Below are 15093 nucleotides of genomic sequence, written 5' to 3'. Positions count from 1 at the left end.
AGGGAGAATCTCCACCATAGCATACATTTCATACTGTATGTGCTAGAGATATGACCAATCAAGTGAGTGAGTGAATGGATCCCTACTTCATCACTGTGTGAGTACTTGATATCGTATATTGATTTACGAGTATACCCTTATGACTTTGACTATGCTACGAAGCGTAGAGTTGATGTTTGCTACTTTAGTGTGCTTCCTATGGTCACGAGTGATTCGATCTACTGGGGCATGTCTAGGAAAGCAGTCGACTCGAAACTAAGTAGTAGTAGGGTGAAAGGAAGGTAAAGTATTGTCATATCACTCATATGTGTTCACCGGCCGGCCAGTTATAATTTGTTGTGTACTTATCATAACTGGGAATACATATGGAGTAGTGGGAGTTAAGTATCGTCTTTATTTATTTTATTGAGGGGTCAAGAGATATTGGACTCGATGTGACAAAGTGAACCTAGGGTATAGAATACATCGTGTATTTATTTATTTATTTATTTTTCCCTGAGGTTGAATCTCCATTCTGGCCCTGTGTGGGTTTCTAGTTTGGAGCTCCCGCATGCAGGTGTATTCGGTGGTCACACGACCCATTTGCTAGTATGAACTCAGAACTGGTAAAAGTCATTACCTTTCACGGGTGAGTGGGAGATGACGGTTGAAACACCCGGTGAAAGGGTGTATGTGAGAAAAGACATAACCGTAGGATATAATCATTGTACCGGTTGTGTCTCTTGCATAAACACCGCTTGAATCCTATAAAAGTATAGGTTCTATATGACAAATGGAGATGCAGAAAACATCATAAAAGAAAACGTGAATCAGTTTTGGTGAGTAGCATTTGGGTTGTGAATCTGCGATTCCGACTCTGGTAGCCGGTTTCCGACCATTGTCCAGAGTATTTGAAGACTGTGATTTCAACCAAAGAAAAGATCGACTGAATCGGTACGCGACTATCCTTCCGTTTTCTTACACTCATGATCCTACCAAATCTCTTCAAAGGTGAGTGGCGGCTTTGCTCTCCTTAAGGCTCACACTAATCTTCGGTTAATTTCACAATATTTCGAAATTAATTAATTTGGTTTTTCCCAAAGCAAAACCTTTTAGGAGGACTAAGTATAAGGAAATTATTATAAAATTGTAATTATCGATTAATGTGCATCTCCTGACGGATTTGACTTTGGCTTGAAGTTGTCCGAATATTTTTAACGTTGAGACAAGTTGCTGATGTGGTCCTACCGCTCTCATAACTATCTTCCATATATGACCTTGTGATTTTCATCTAATTTTATCAACTCATCAATTCTCTCCCCTAAACACTTCAAATTTCATCCCATTTTCTCCAAATTTTAATAGAAAAATTTAGAAAGAAATCCGAATCCAAATATTGAGGGTGCAAAACGGGTTGGGTTTGTCCGGTCCAACCCGTTTTGATCCGATCTAGTTTGTTTTTAATCCAACGCTTTTAACGAGTCAGAAAAACTCTGAACTCGACCTACATCGTTTCAGTTGAGAAATCGAGACGCGAGTCGAATAAAAAAAATATTTAAAAATTAATAAAAAATGTATTAAAAATATTAAAAAAATAAAAAAATAAAAAAATAATATTTTAAAAAAAAAATTTGCTTCGCGGGCCAATTCATGGGCCAACCGAACTAGCCTATAGCAGGCTGACTCGTCGGGCCAATTTTTTCTGGTTTATATTTTTCCAATCCAATTCGGTAAAAACGAGTTGGTGCGCGAGGCAGACTCATTTCTCCATCCCTAGATAAATATAAATTGATTTGACAAGTAAATTTTTATAAAGAAAACATTTTTTATATATAAAAACAGGAAGATTTATTTGGCCGGAAAGATCATCAGCGACTTATGCCTCGGTCACCGGAAATCTAGACAAAAGAATAGAGCTTGACGAGAAGATGGAGATAGGAAGTGATAGTTACAAGGCAATGTTGTCTATTATGGCTTCCAAGTTATCTTATGAGAACCAAGACTTCGTCAAGTCTGTCCTTCACGACCATTGGAAGGTTCATTATTCTTCTTTTTTTTTCCTTCAAATATTTCCATATTTTTTATTATATTTTGGTTATTTATTTATTATAAGTCTTATCACAAAAAACAAATGGTATATTATCTTATTGATTAGTGGATAAGATAGTTATTAGTTTGGATAAAGAAAGAAAAGAAGAAGACCATGGAGAGAAAAAAAATACATTTTCTTGGATATTATTTGTAATTATATATATATACACACATAATTATACGTACATGAATATATTTATGATTATGAGTATCCTAAATTATTTTTTGTCACCATGGAAGGGATATATGGTTATATCATGATGGTCCATAATTCAGTTGCTTGTGATTATCAAGATGCGTGAACCTGCACGATTAGATTTAAGTAAAGAATCAATTAATTGACTAAATATTAATTACAATGAATTAAAATTAAAATAAAGATTAATTATGGGTTGGTCTTTCCAATGATTTCCTTTTGCAGATGGACTTCTTGGGTTTCTACAGCTGTTGGAATGGTAAAAGAATCTTCCACTTCCACATGTTTCGTTTTTTCTGAAAACACAAGTTGTTAAATATGATTAATATAAATTAATTAACTGACTAATTAATAAGAAAACACTTATAGTAATAAATTAAGTGGGCATGGAGGAAGATTTTATCAGCGGCTTCTCTGCATTTGGTTTAATTTTTTCACACTTGTTTTTTGTTTGTTAATAAACCTAATATTTTATAATGCATTTATTTGTATCTATCTAGTTATTTATATGTATGTATGTATGTATGTATGTATGTATAAATTAATTAACTGACTAATTAATAAGAAAACACTTATAGTAATAAATTAAGTGGGCATGGAGGAAGATTTTATCAGCGGCTTCTCTGCATTTGGTTTAATTTTTTCACACTTGTTTTTTGTTTGTTAATAAACCTAATATTTTATAATGCATTTATTTGTATCTATCTAGTTATTTATATGTATGTATGTATGTATGTATGTATGTATGTATGTATGTATGTATGTATGTATGTATGTATGTATGTATGTATGTATGTATGTATGTATGTATGTATGTACATGTACTTGGTTGAGATATATAAATATAAGTTGAAATCCGTATATCAAGGGGGAAGATAGTTGGAGAAAATTAAAATTAAATATTATATCTTATCTTGTAAATAAAGAATACATGTAATTCCATTGATTAAATGATTGTAAACAGTATACAATTAGATAATAACAAGAATTTATATAATAATAATAATAAAATTTAAATATTTTTTTTGGGGGAAGGTTATCAGAAATTAAAGTCGACAGAAGCCATAGTGCTGCAAGACACGAACACAGATCCAAACCTCATTGTCGTGAGTTTCAGAGGCACTGATCCTTTCGACGCCGATGATTGGTGCACCGACTTTGATCTCTCCTGGTATTTTTCCTCTTTCTTTATTGCACCCACATCTCTATATTATTATCGCATAATATAAAGTCTTCGTCTCTTTTTATTGCCTTGATTTACAAATATAATTGAATAGTGTATAACTATATTTAAACTTAATTTGATCTACAAATTAGCTCGATATAACTTTTAGAAAACTAAATTAATGAAATCCGATCAGAAATTAAATATGAAAATAATGATCAAATTTTTAAAAATGCATTTTTTAAAAACAGATGGATTTTGTAATGAATACCACGTGTAACCAAATACAATATAAAAATCAAATAGATATATTAAAATTAAAAAAAAAATCTAAATAAGATTAATCCGATCAAAATTGAATAAAACCCCCTAAATTTTTTAAAACAAATTTAAAAAAACCATCATTTGTCTAATTTACTAAATGATTTTTATAAAAAAAAAAATCAAAATAAAATTTTGATATCACATTTCATATACAGTTAGAAATTCAATCCATAAAATATATTTAATTTTAATTATAATATGTTTTATAGAAATTAATTGTATAAAAGGTGATGTATATAAATTACAAAATTCTAAGTATTACCATTAAAAAACTAAATATTTACTCAAATTCTAATTATTACAATAAAAAAAAACTATTTATTTGTAGAAAATCTAAGTAACATAATTTAATACATTTATAAAGTATTTAGTTTTTTTATTGTGATATTTAGAATTGTATAATTTATATTTATTTTTTTTCAAAATAATGATGTATTTTTTAATAATTTTGAAATTGAATGTTTAATTGATGGTTTTTTCTCAAAACTAATTGAGGAATCTTTTGTAAGTTAGATATTTCACGATTTATTTGTTTAAAATATTAGCTAGTAATCGATTGTTTTAATAATAAATTTAAAATATTTTAAAAAAAATGATATTTCTTTAGTTTATCCCAAATTTCTAAATTGGCTGATCCAAATTTATACAAAAGGTGGACAGAGAGAAGAATCTTGAAACTTTGGCGAGCTAGATAAGACCCCTAACTCCTACAGTCACCTAATCTTACTGTATTGAGGCCTGATTTGTTGTTTGATGTTTCTAGCTTCACACACACACATTTAGTTTGTATGTGTTTTCTCTCTCACATTACTAAAACTATGATTGTTTGTCACTGCAATTAGCATTTTATTTTATTTTTTCGGTTTCATTATTATACAAATCAATTTTTAAACCTAGTTATTAATAGAACAAAACTTGAAAAAATGATTTTAATTTTTTGGCATGTGCATCGATGTGTGTTTCCAACAGGTACGAACTGAAGAACGTGGGAAGGATCCATGGTGGGTTCATGAAAGCATTAGGCCTGCAGAAAGATGGATGGCCTAAGGAAATAAACCTAGACCAAACCCAAAACGGACCTCAATATTGCTACTACACCATCAGACAACATCTTAGAAACATTCTCGACAAAAACCCGACCTCGAGATTCATCCTGTCTGGCCACAGCCTCGGCGGGGCACTGGCGATTCTGTTCACGGGCTTGTTAGCGATGCACGAAGAGGAGAAAATGCTGAAGAGTCTCGAAGGCGTTTACACTTTCGGACAGCCGCGGGTTGGGGACGACCAGTTCGGGACGTTTATGAAGAATGTGTTAAAGAAGTACGATGTCAAGTACGAGAGATACGTATATTGCAATGACATGGTTCCTAGGTTACCTTTCGACGATAAGACACTCCTGTTCAAGCACTTCGGCCCTTGCCTTTACTTCGACAGTTTCTATAGAGGAAAGGTCAGTTAAAAAATACAAACTTACCACGATTTTGGGATACGAAACTCGGGGGTATGGACTGATGTAATATCTGATATTTGTCGCTCAGGTCGATGAAGAAGAACCGAACAAGAATTACTTCAACCTGTTTTGGGCGATACCGAAAGTGTTAAATGCGTTATGGGAGCTTACAAGGAGCTTCATCTTACCGCACTGGAAGGGTCCCGAGTACAGAGAAGGATGGTTCTTCAGATGCTTCAGAGTTATCGGGTTAGTGATTCCGGGTTTGCCAGCTCACTTCCCCAACGATTACATAAACGTTACTCGCTTGGGAGGCTCGCCTCTTCAATTCCATGAATCTCCTCGTTCAACCTTACACGAGGACTAAGTCCCTCTGCTCGGCTCGGACTTGTTCCAGTGGCAGCTTTGTGTGAGAAATCTGTTGCTTTGCTCTTTTGAAAGAATGTCAAGAAGATTGATTCTTTGTGCCGAGGAAAATAATAACATATAAAACAAAATCTGGTCAGTACTCAAGTATGAAAAACTACCAAAAAGATTATAATAACGTCAACGTTTGAGTACGAAGTGTTGAAAAAATGAACAACAAAGCTAAAACATGAAGGATATAGGCACGGACACATATCTGCGCATACATGGAAATTAAGTAACTCGGCTATTGCTGGATACCAAAGGATCAAATCACCTCTAACACCACGAGGGGATCAACATAATGTATATTAATCAATGAGGGTGAATACCGTGAATGGGTAGAAAGGGATGGATTGATCCCGAGGATTAAAAGGCGAGGGTCAAGATAGAGTATTCTCACATGTTCTGAGAGCTTGATTGTTGTAGAGGGCGAGATTCATATTTTACCAAAATCGCATCAACACCTCTCAGTGTCTCCTTCTGCTTTACAATGCCATTTTTGCAAACCCCCGGAGCTTCCATACATAAGCTGGTAATAAAAAACGAGAACAAACCTTGTTAAATGATCATTTTCTGCACATGGTATATGACTATGCTATGATGCGTGTCACTAGTGGATATTGCCGTTCAAAGACTGTAAACACAACATCCACACGAGACGGCAATATCAACAATTTTTTCTGCGAGTCACAACGAGGAATATAAGAGGGTAGTTTATTATGTAAGGGTGAAAAGTGTGCGAAAGTTACCGTAGATGGTTATATAGCATAGCAGGTAAAGCAACCACTAATGGAAGCCATCTTCCGAGTTCTTCTGAAAGATACAATCTTGCGGGATGAAGCTGAAACTTGTTGACCATGATTGGCTAACACAGAGCTCCGCATATCATTCGCTCTCCTTTGCGCCGATTTCAGCTTTTTCATGATCTTTTCCATTGACGATGTTCTTTTCTTTTCCAGTTGCATCTGGAAAACGTTCCAAAAGACATTATCAGATGGCTGGCCATTCCACCACCTAAATTCACGAGTTTTCCACAAGCTCTCAAGCCAACACACCCAACGAGGGGGAGAGCTTTCCGTACTGATATTAATTTGAAACCGTTCGTGGCACAAAAAAAAAGAAGAATTGTTCTCATGCTTCAAGCTTCAGTATCGTGCCCTAGAAATACGAAGACAGAGAGAGAAGAGAGAACCTCTAGTTTTCTTATTGCTGCCTCCGCTTTTGCTTTTTGCAAATTTTCCCATGCATTGATTCTAGCGTCCTCTCTCTTTACCCTGCAAAAACATGAAAGTTCAATCAAGGTGCCTTGAGCTCAAACATAAAAACAGCTTCCATGGCGTACATTGGATTAGCATCCTACTAGGAGTAATATAACATGCCTATTCAGACTGGCGAATTTATTTCTTGGTCTTTAAGAAAGGTGGATCAAGATTCTGAAACTCATAGATAGCGTGCTGAAAACAAGTCTACCTGTGGTACATATCATTCTTCAGAGTTAAGATACTAATAAATATGCTTCGACCAGTTTTCATCTTTTGCCATTTTGATCTTAGATTTTAGGAGGAATGTGAACTGAGAAATGTTATAACACACAAAAACCTGAATATAATCAAAATGCCAAATGCAACCCAGACATGACATCTCTAGAAATGAAGTGGGAAGACCCTATAATGCATCGGACATACCATGTCAAGCCTTGGGGATCCATGGCTTTTCCGTTCAAGTTTTCCCGCATTTCTGTGCTCTTTCCGTGGTATAGGGCCCTGTGCTTCCTCGACCAACGTGTAACAGTGACCTTTCCATCAACCTGCAAATCCCTGACTTCTGATTGAGAGGAACGGCCATTTTGTATTTCCATAATAGGTAGTGCTGCAGAGGACCGAGAGCACGAAGATCTTCTCTCAGGGGATGAGTTGATGCTTCCATCTGGGCTCATCTGGGTTGCCATATCCCTTCTTGATGCAGCACGAGGATTGGTGCCAACATCCTTAACATTTTCAAGGATGTAATCTGTACATATCAGTAACGAGTTGGTAAGAAAAGACCACCAAAATTTTGAAGTAAAAATCATTAACATTATTGAGATGTTTATAGGTCATAATCTTAAAATGATCAGCAGGACTGGGTAGTGCATTAATCCACAGGGCTTTCGTCTACTAGTTAATAAGATTGTTTTCGCTTGACAGTAGCACAAAAGCGGTGAAAATTTAGAAGCGTGTATATATATGTAGATATATCTGACTATCAATCACTAACCTAGATGGGGCTCTAACCAAAAGTTGGTGCATGAAAACATAATGCAGCAGGATTGATCGGATCATACCTTGGGATGGTAACTGAGGGGGTGCCAGTGTCTCTGAGCAGCCATGAATGCTAATTGATCTAGCTATGCAAGGATCTATTCTTGAAGGAAATGCTGCATCAGAGACTCCAGAATATCTGTCTGTTGCTATGACCCCAGCCGAAAATGCAGAGCCTACCATGAAGTTGCCCATGCTCCCACCTTCAGCACTTGGAACAGCTGGAGAATACAAGGAACAATATGCAAGTCCTGGAGGCCCTAAAGGACCACTCTTTGATTTAGGCCGAAATCCATGTGACACCGCAAATGAAGTTCGAACGACTCCTTCCCGAGCAACAGGACTAAATATCCACCTCTCTGCGTCTTCCCACTTTGAAGGTAGAGTTTTCCCACTGTATAAGGGCGTAAATGCAGCATGGCCTTGACTTCTCCCCCCATTTGAACGTGACGGTACTCGTTCCGAGCTCCAACCCTTTGGCATTGCAATGCTACCATGCAGATAAGTCGGAGTTCCTGGACTAGGAAACGCACTGGATTTGTTGGTCGAAACTGAGTTTCTCTTTACGGTTAGCAGTCGTGGAGAGAAAGAAGTGACATTTTTTAGATCCAGAGAAGGAGTTCTTTGCATATCGAGCTTCTTTGCCAGAGCTTCGGATCTGGATCTCCTATCCTGACATTCTATAAAGATTTCCAGATTCCAGTCAAAATCAAAAGTTTTCTCTTCTAGTAAAAGTGAAAAAACTTTTAAAAAAAAAGTTTGGCTTACCTTTAAGAGCTAAAGAGAATGAGTTCCTAGCGGAATCCAAGTGCTGGCTCTCATCTTCCGCGTTCACTTTGTTATCTTCTTTCTGCACTGCTTGCGGTTGAAAAAACAGCATAAATGAGTTTGTGAAATTAAAATCGAAACTCCAATGCATGATTGGTCCCTTTTGCACATTTTCTCTTGTATTTTCTTTAAATTCACTTTTATCACTGTACCTTTCACTTTATCTGCTTTTCTAGAGTTCCAACTGTGCTTTCTCCCTGTTGAAAGCTTGTTTGGATCTAGATTTGCACAATTCGAAATTCCCCTGGGATCTCGTTCCTGTCCCCTCAAATGTGGTAACAGATAACGAGAGTTACTCGCAGAACGCCGAACTCAAACTGCAACAACGATATTCTAGCTTCTAGTAGAACTAGATCAAGTCTCATCGAAAGCTTCCAAAACATAATCACGTAACGTAATGTATACAATCCTCCGGGAATTTCATCTAAAGATTTTGCAAGTTGAATTTACATCTTTTTAGTGCATGAAACGAGGTTCTACTCGATTGGAAACAATGTCTCTGGAACTGATAAGTCTCAAGCTGAAACCTCGATTGTAGCAATTGAATCGAAAATTGTGGAGTTAAAACTCGATTGTTCCATCGACTTCGTCATCTTCAATCCATCACCAGATTTCCCAAAAACCTACAGCTTCTCTAATCTACTAGGAACAGAGGGTAAACTGAAAATGCAATTCTATTCCTAATCCATCAAACTGATTCCCAATCGAAGTACGCGGCACAGAACTTCCGTGATTTTCCGATGTTTGAATCAGTCAAATACGAGTGCATATTTCATGATACTCGTTCACCAGAACTTCACGTGAGCTACGATTTCTCAGGAGACAAAAACAATAGCGTACCATGGAGAGATCGGAGACGAGAGAGTCGCGATCCTGAGCATCGGAAGCAAAAGAGCAGCGATCGACGCTCGCAGAGGCAGAGGAGAAGAGGCTGAGATTTGATTCCGGCGTGAAGATCAAGGAATCAGGACTAGCATCACGGCGAGCTACACCACACACCGCCGCTGCCGATCTCGCCGGCCGTTGGACCTGGTACGCGGCGTCCGACGGCATTGTATTGAAGTCCTCCCTCGGCTACTATTTCCGATCGTCGTACTTCGCATTCAAGCTGCAGAAAGAGAGAAGATTCCTGGTGATTTTGGTTACGTGATTCGTTTGCTGCAGCGAGGAATTGATTATGTCTTTGACTCGAGAGAGAAAGAGAGAGAGTATTGACCACGAGAGAAGGGTGTGAAAAGAACCGAGAAGAAAAAGACATTTACGGGATTTTTTTTTTTTTTTTTTCTTGCGTCGTCTTTTTTTTTTTCTTCTTCTTTTGTCCTTTTCTTTTCTGTGGGCAACCCTGTAGCAATTTTCATAGTACACAATTATTTTGCTTTCATGTCCTTAGGAACAAGACTAGATATTTCGTGAGTATGAACAAAACAAAATTTAATCATATTCCAATTTAATTTATATTTTTAAATTTTGAATTGATGAAATTATGGAAATGCTATATAATATAATACGGATTAGAGAAGAAATAAATTTTAAAAGTAATTAAGTTTTATTCAATTTCATGGTGGAATATTTTGATGTTATTCAAATATGTAGTTTTTTAGCATGCGTTATTTGTATTACAGTGAAAAAGCCAAATTTCAAGTTGAGTCAATTATTTGTATATTTTTATTGTGATTTTGCTAAAGTGGAATCCTTGAAGATTATATCAAATTACGGCCACAATCATAGCCAATGTCTAATCACGAGAAAATGTTTTTTAATGTTTTAGATTTTAGTGGTTTTGAAGGATGAATAGATATTAATTTTCGTACCTAAAAAAATAATTAAATATATTAAAATCGTATATAATATTTTGGAAAATCATCAGATATATTTTTCGCATTAAATAGTTATCTTATTTGCAAAAATAGAACAAATCTTTTTTTTTTTTGGTCAAACCTGAAAGTTCACATGGACCTTCGGTCCAGACTACATCTCCTTGGGTCCGGGAGTAGCCTTTGAACACACAACCTTTGGTTATGCCTCTCCCTCCCCGCATGCCTGGATTCGAACTCCTGACCTGGAGGAGGAACACCCTCACTTCCAGTTCAGGTACCACTCGACCACAAAATAGAACAAATCTTTGTTCATTTGTTTTTCATTTTTCTTTTGTCCTAACCTTAAAAAAATCTCATATATATATATATATATAATCGTAATGTTTTCGTTCGAAAATGTAAAATAAAAAGTGCAAAAATAAAAACACGAAGAAATATTTTCTATCGCATTCGTTAGAAGTTGTGGAAGATTACTAGACATCACACATTAATTTTGTCTTCATTACATTTGTTTTTCTCTTATATGTTTAACTATTAATCAAGAAAAAGAATTTGATACATAAATTGTTGTTTAGAAAAAAGTTTAGCTAATTTCATTCAATCTTTGAACACATATATATACATATTTTCCAGCATATTATGTCTTTTTATCAGCATTGTATGTAATCGATCGTGATCGAATATTTGAGAGAAAAAATGGTCAAATTAATCACTTGTTGAGGTTCTTTGAAATTATTGTTTGGTTTGAAATTGATTTTTTTTTCTCATAAATTTAAACAAATAAATCATTCCAAACTAAAGCGAAATTCAATTAAAATGGATAATTATAATTGTTTTACAAAAAAATCCAAAAGAATATTTAAACCAAATCCCCAAATATCCGTACTTATTTGACTTCTATTACTTCTATTGTCTATAACTCTATTATAGTATGGTGGTTACTTAACATTAATTGTATGGTTGAAAAATTTTTATTCGAATTTGCTATATCAAGATTGATTATGTTATTTCTTTTTTCATAGTGTTAGAATTCGTTTTAGTTAGTGTTGGGCAGAAGTTCCAGTACAGTTAGCAATTAAATAATAGATTTATAGAAAGTTGGCACCAACCAGTTTTGAATTGTTTGATTTGCATTCTATTATTTATCATATGATTATAGCATTATCATAACATTGAATGATATGCCTGTTTTTTAAGCTGATAAAACTATTATATTATGACATCTCGGTATCGATTAAAAAAGTGATCGTCGGTGTAAAAGGGTACAGATAAAAACGATTTTGATAGATTTTTAGATTGAACGGGTACGAGAATGAATCGTATGAAAGAGATTCGAATGTTATGTAGATATGAGATTACATAATCAACGATAATTTAAAAATATTGATTGAATTATTCATAAAAAAAATACATTTACTTTTTTGGTTGTTTATTCCGAAAATAATCTTATGTAGTATTTAAAAATATTTCATATAATATCATATACATAAAAAGAAAACGATTATTTTTAAAATTTGAGTTAAAATAATCTTGTGATGATTTTTTTTAATTTTACTTATAATTATATAAAAATTTGAATTTTAAAAAGATAAAAATTTTAAATATTAATCAATGTAAAAAATATTATTATTATTATTATTTAATTATACTTTAAAAAATCTTTAATAATAAACAAATTACAAAAAACAAAATAAAATTACTAAAAAAAATTAAAAAAGGAAAAATCCTTAAACGTGGGGCCCATATACACATATAACATTCATGTCCGCATATACATACATTATACATACATATATATACATACATACATATATGGAGAAATATGACAGTTATATGACTAGATGATAACTTCACCCGCAAACCGCGCTGTATACGTTTGGTGTATATTTACTTACTCCGCTAACGATGCCTTAAAAGACGCGGTTACTCCCATATATTTATTTTACAGGAATTAAATCTTAACACCGATAATAAAAGGGACGAAAAAGAGCAACACATGCATGAATAATTGGTTATATCATTATCTAGAGGTGTCAAATGACCGGGTCGGACCGGGTCGACCCGAACCTAACACAAATCCAAATATTTATGGGTCGGGCCAGCCCGGCCCGAAAAACCAACGGGTTTTGATTTGTGAAGTCCGAGCCCGTAAATTTTACGGACGTGTTCGAACTAGGTATGAGATCTCGACCTTTTTTTGACACCCCTAGTTATATCTCAAAAATAAATAAATAAAAATTGAAGAATGTTGCATGTAAAGTGACTTTAGAAAAAATAAAATAAAGTTTTGTAGCGCTGTTGATATTAATGGAAAACCAATGAAATTTTAAAAAAAGTATTAAAAAAGGACATTTTTTATTGATACGAGTACAGTTTAATTGAATCAAATAATATTTAGTTGTATATGAATTGAATTCAGTTTAAATAGATTTAATCCAAACCAAATTAAATATAAAACAATTAAATATTCGAATAAAATATTTTTTTTAAAATAAGTAATTTTTTAATGGTTTGAAATAAAAAACCAATAAATATATTGTGACAGTCCAGGATACCGTAGGAGGGCGGGGAGTGATCGCGGTGCGAGAGGTATGGACAATGGGCGGCTCCTGACGAGTTTCTGGGTAGGGGTATAGGGATGAAGCGGACGCACCGGAATGAGACGGATCCGAGGGTTGTGTAGGTATGGGACTACACAGTCTAAGGTAACTTAAAGGAATCAAGTGAGCTACTCATAGTAACAAGATGCATCTACCTTTTCGCTTCCCCATCTCGAGAGAACTCTAAAGTTAAGCGTGCTGGCCTTGGAGTAGTCTTAGGATGGGTGAGCTCCTGGGAAGTACTTTCCGGGATGTGTACGAGTGAGGACAAAACACGCTAAAAGGTCTCGTGTTGGTGTGTGGGGACAACTCTATCATATTCTAGCGGTCTCGGGTTGTTACAAATGGTATCAGAGCCAGTTCTCTCCCAGTACGGTGTGGTTCGTGGACAAACCAGGCGGAAGCTGGTGGGCCTGTGACAGTCCAGGATACTGTAGGAGGGCGGAGAGTGATCGCCGGTGCGAGAGACATGGACAATGGGCGGCTCCTGACGAGCTTCTGGGTAGGGGGTACAAGGATGAAGCGGACGCACCGGAATGAGACGGATCCGAGGGCTGTATAGGTATGGGACTACACAGTCTAAGGTAACTTAAAGGAATTAAGTGAGCTACTCATAGCAACAAGATGCATCTACCTTTTCGGTTCCCCATCTCGAGAGAACTCCAAAGTTAAGCGTACTGGCCTTGGAGTAGTCTTAGGATGGGTGACCTCCTGGGAAATACTTTTCGGGATGTGTGCGAGTGAGGACAAAACACGCTAAAAGGTCCCGTGTTGGTGTGTGGGGACAGCTCTATCATTCCGTAGCGGCCTCGGGTTGTTACAAATATTTTTATTTTTAAATTCCAAATATAAAAATTATAACCATACAAATTCTTAATTTGCGAGCATGAAATTCAAACCTCAATGAATTTCCTCTTCAAAACCCTAAAATATCAAACGTATTTTAGATAACAACGTTTCTGAACGGAATTAGGGAAGAACAAGAAAATATCATTTGCGAGCATGAAATTTATAACTCAAACAATACTGTTGGGCTTTTCGGCCCACCGCGGAAAAAAGAGAAACCCTCTGACTGAGAGGAAGGTTTTTCCGAAACGATGCGTTTCGGGATTGAGGGTATTAACCCTAGGCCGTGATCATTCTTCCAAGTTCCAAGGCAAAGACAAAAGATTTCTAGGTTTGGTTCTCATGCGCGCGTTTCCGTTTCTGTATTTCTGTTCTTGGATTCCGACTTATGGAGCTCCGCCGATTCTTGTACTTTCCGGTATTCTTTTCGTCGATCAGAGGATTGTCAATTTTGTCCGGATGAGATATATGACTTTTGAAATCCGAACTCGTAAAAAACATATGGAAATCGTATATAAATATCTAAACTTTTATAAAAATCTCATATAAATCTTCGAAGTATAAAATTTTCAATATAAATTTTTAAACTTTTTTAAAAAAATTATATAAATATTTAGATTTAAAAAATTTAAATAAACTCAAAATTTGAGGTATTTTTTTAAATAAAATTAGTTAGCATCATTAACAGATTTTTGGATTTATTTGAAAAATATTTTATAAATTTGGGTATTTTTATAGAATTTTAGAAAAGTTTTTTTTATAAGATGTGCTTATATTACTTCCCAACCAATTAGAGTTTTACAAAAAAAATTGACTATACAAAAAGGGATTCCTATGCGCATAGCGGGCAAAAAGTAAAATCAGAAATTTAAACGATATCAATGCTGGAGGAATTCGTTCATGATTGTATTCGTCGGACTCTACAGTGAGTATAGGATATTTCTCATCGATCTGTCGATCTTGTGTCGGAGTTGATAGACGGAGTGAATCATCTCCCGATGGATGCGGCCATTCCGTTCGTTCCAAAACTCATACGCCACAAGTTGCGTAAGTAACTTCATGATGAGTTGAACAGGTGGCTGGAGCTTA

The 15093-nt window shown here is 35.2% G+C and overlaps 2 protein-coding genes and 1 long non-coding RNA gene across 5 annotated transcripts; 1 reads left to right on the top strand and 2 right to left on the bottom strand.

The window, feature by feature from the left end:
• Nucleotides 1-7: 7 nt before the first annotated feature.
• On the top strand, nt 8-5596 carry LOC104822855. The gene is made up of 6 exons (XM_010554217.2): nt 8-933; nt 1822-2015; nt 2492-2525; nt 3302-3437; nt 4725-5205; nt 5294-5596. The coding sequence occupies exons 2-6, from the start codon at nt 1908-1910 to the stop codon at nt 5570-5572; spliced, it is 1038 nt and encodes a 345-aa protein (XP_010552519.1). The 5' UTR covers nt 8-933; nt 1822-1907; the 3' UTR covers nt 5573-5596.
• LOC104822854 lies at nt 4683-5477 on the bottom strand. 2 transcript variants are annotated; one of them, XR_773266.1, is made up of 4 exons: nt 5394-5477; nt 5132-5329; nt 4896-5011; nt 4683-4812 (listed from the first exon to the last, which is right to left on the bottom strand). It is a non-coding gene; the product is annotated as an uncharacterized LOC104822854 (long non-coding RNA). The 2 variants fall into 2 exon arrangements; XR_773265.1 differs by lacking the exon at nt 5394-5477 and having other exon boundaries at nt 5132-5387.
• Nucleotides 5573-9973, bottom strand: LOC104822856. Of its 2 annotated transcripts, XR_773268.2 has the most exons (9): nt 9582-9973; nt 8894-8999; nt 8682-8768; nt 7937-8593; nt 7299-7623; nt 6806-6887; nt 6363-6578; nt 6014-6142; nt 5573-5665 (listed from the first exon to the last, which is right to left on the bottom strand). XR_773268.2 is itself a non-coding variant. In XM_010554218.2 (8 exons), the coding sequence occupies exons 1-7, from the start codon at nt 9792-9794 to the stop codon at nt 6372-6374; spliced, it is 1677 nt and encodes a 558-aa protein (XP_010552520.1). In that variant the 5' UTR covers nt 9795-9973; the 3' UTR covers nt 5693-6142; nt 6363-6371. The 2 variants fall into 2 exon arrangements, 1 of the variants encoding a protein (XP_010552520.1); XM_010554218.2 differs by lacking the exon at nt 5573-5665 and having other exon boundaries at nt 5693-6142.
• Nucleotides 9974-15093: the final 5120 nt, after the last annotated feature.

Source organism: Tarenaya hassleriana, unplaced genomic scaffold, assembly GCF_000463585.1.
Source record: "Tarenaya hassleriana unplaced genomic scaffold, ASM46358v1 Cleome38, whole genome shotgun sequence".
NCBI lineage: Eukaryota > Viridiplantae > Streptophyta > Magnoliopsida > Brassicales > Cleomaceae > Tarenaya > Tarenaya hassleriana.
Note: the sequence above shows the minus strand (reverse complement) of the source record. Positions and strands in the feature narration are given on the sequence as shown.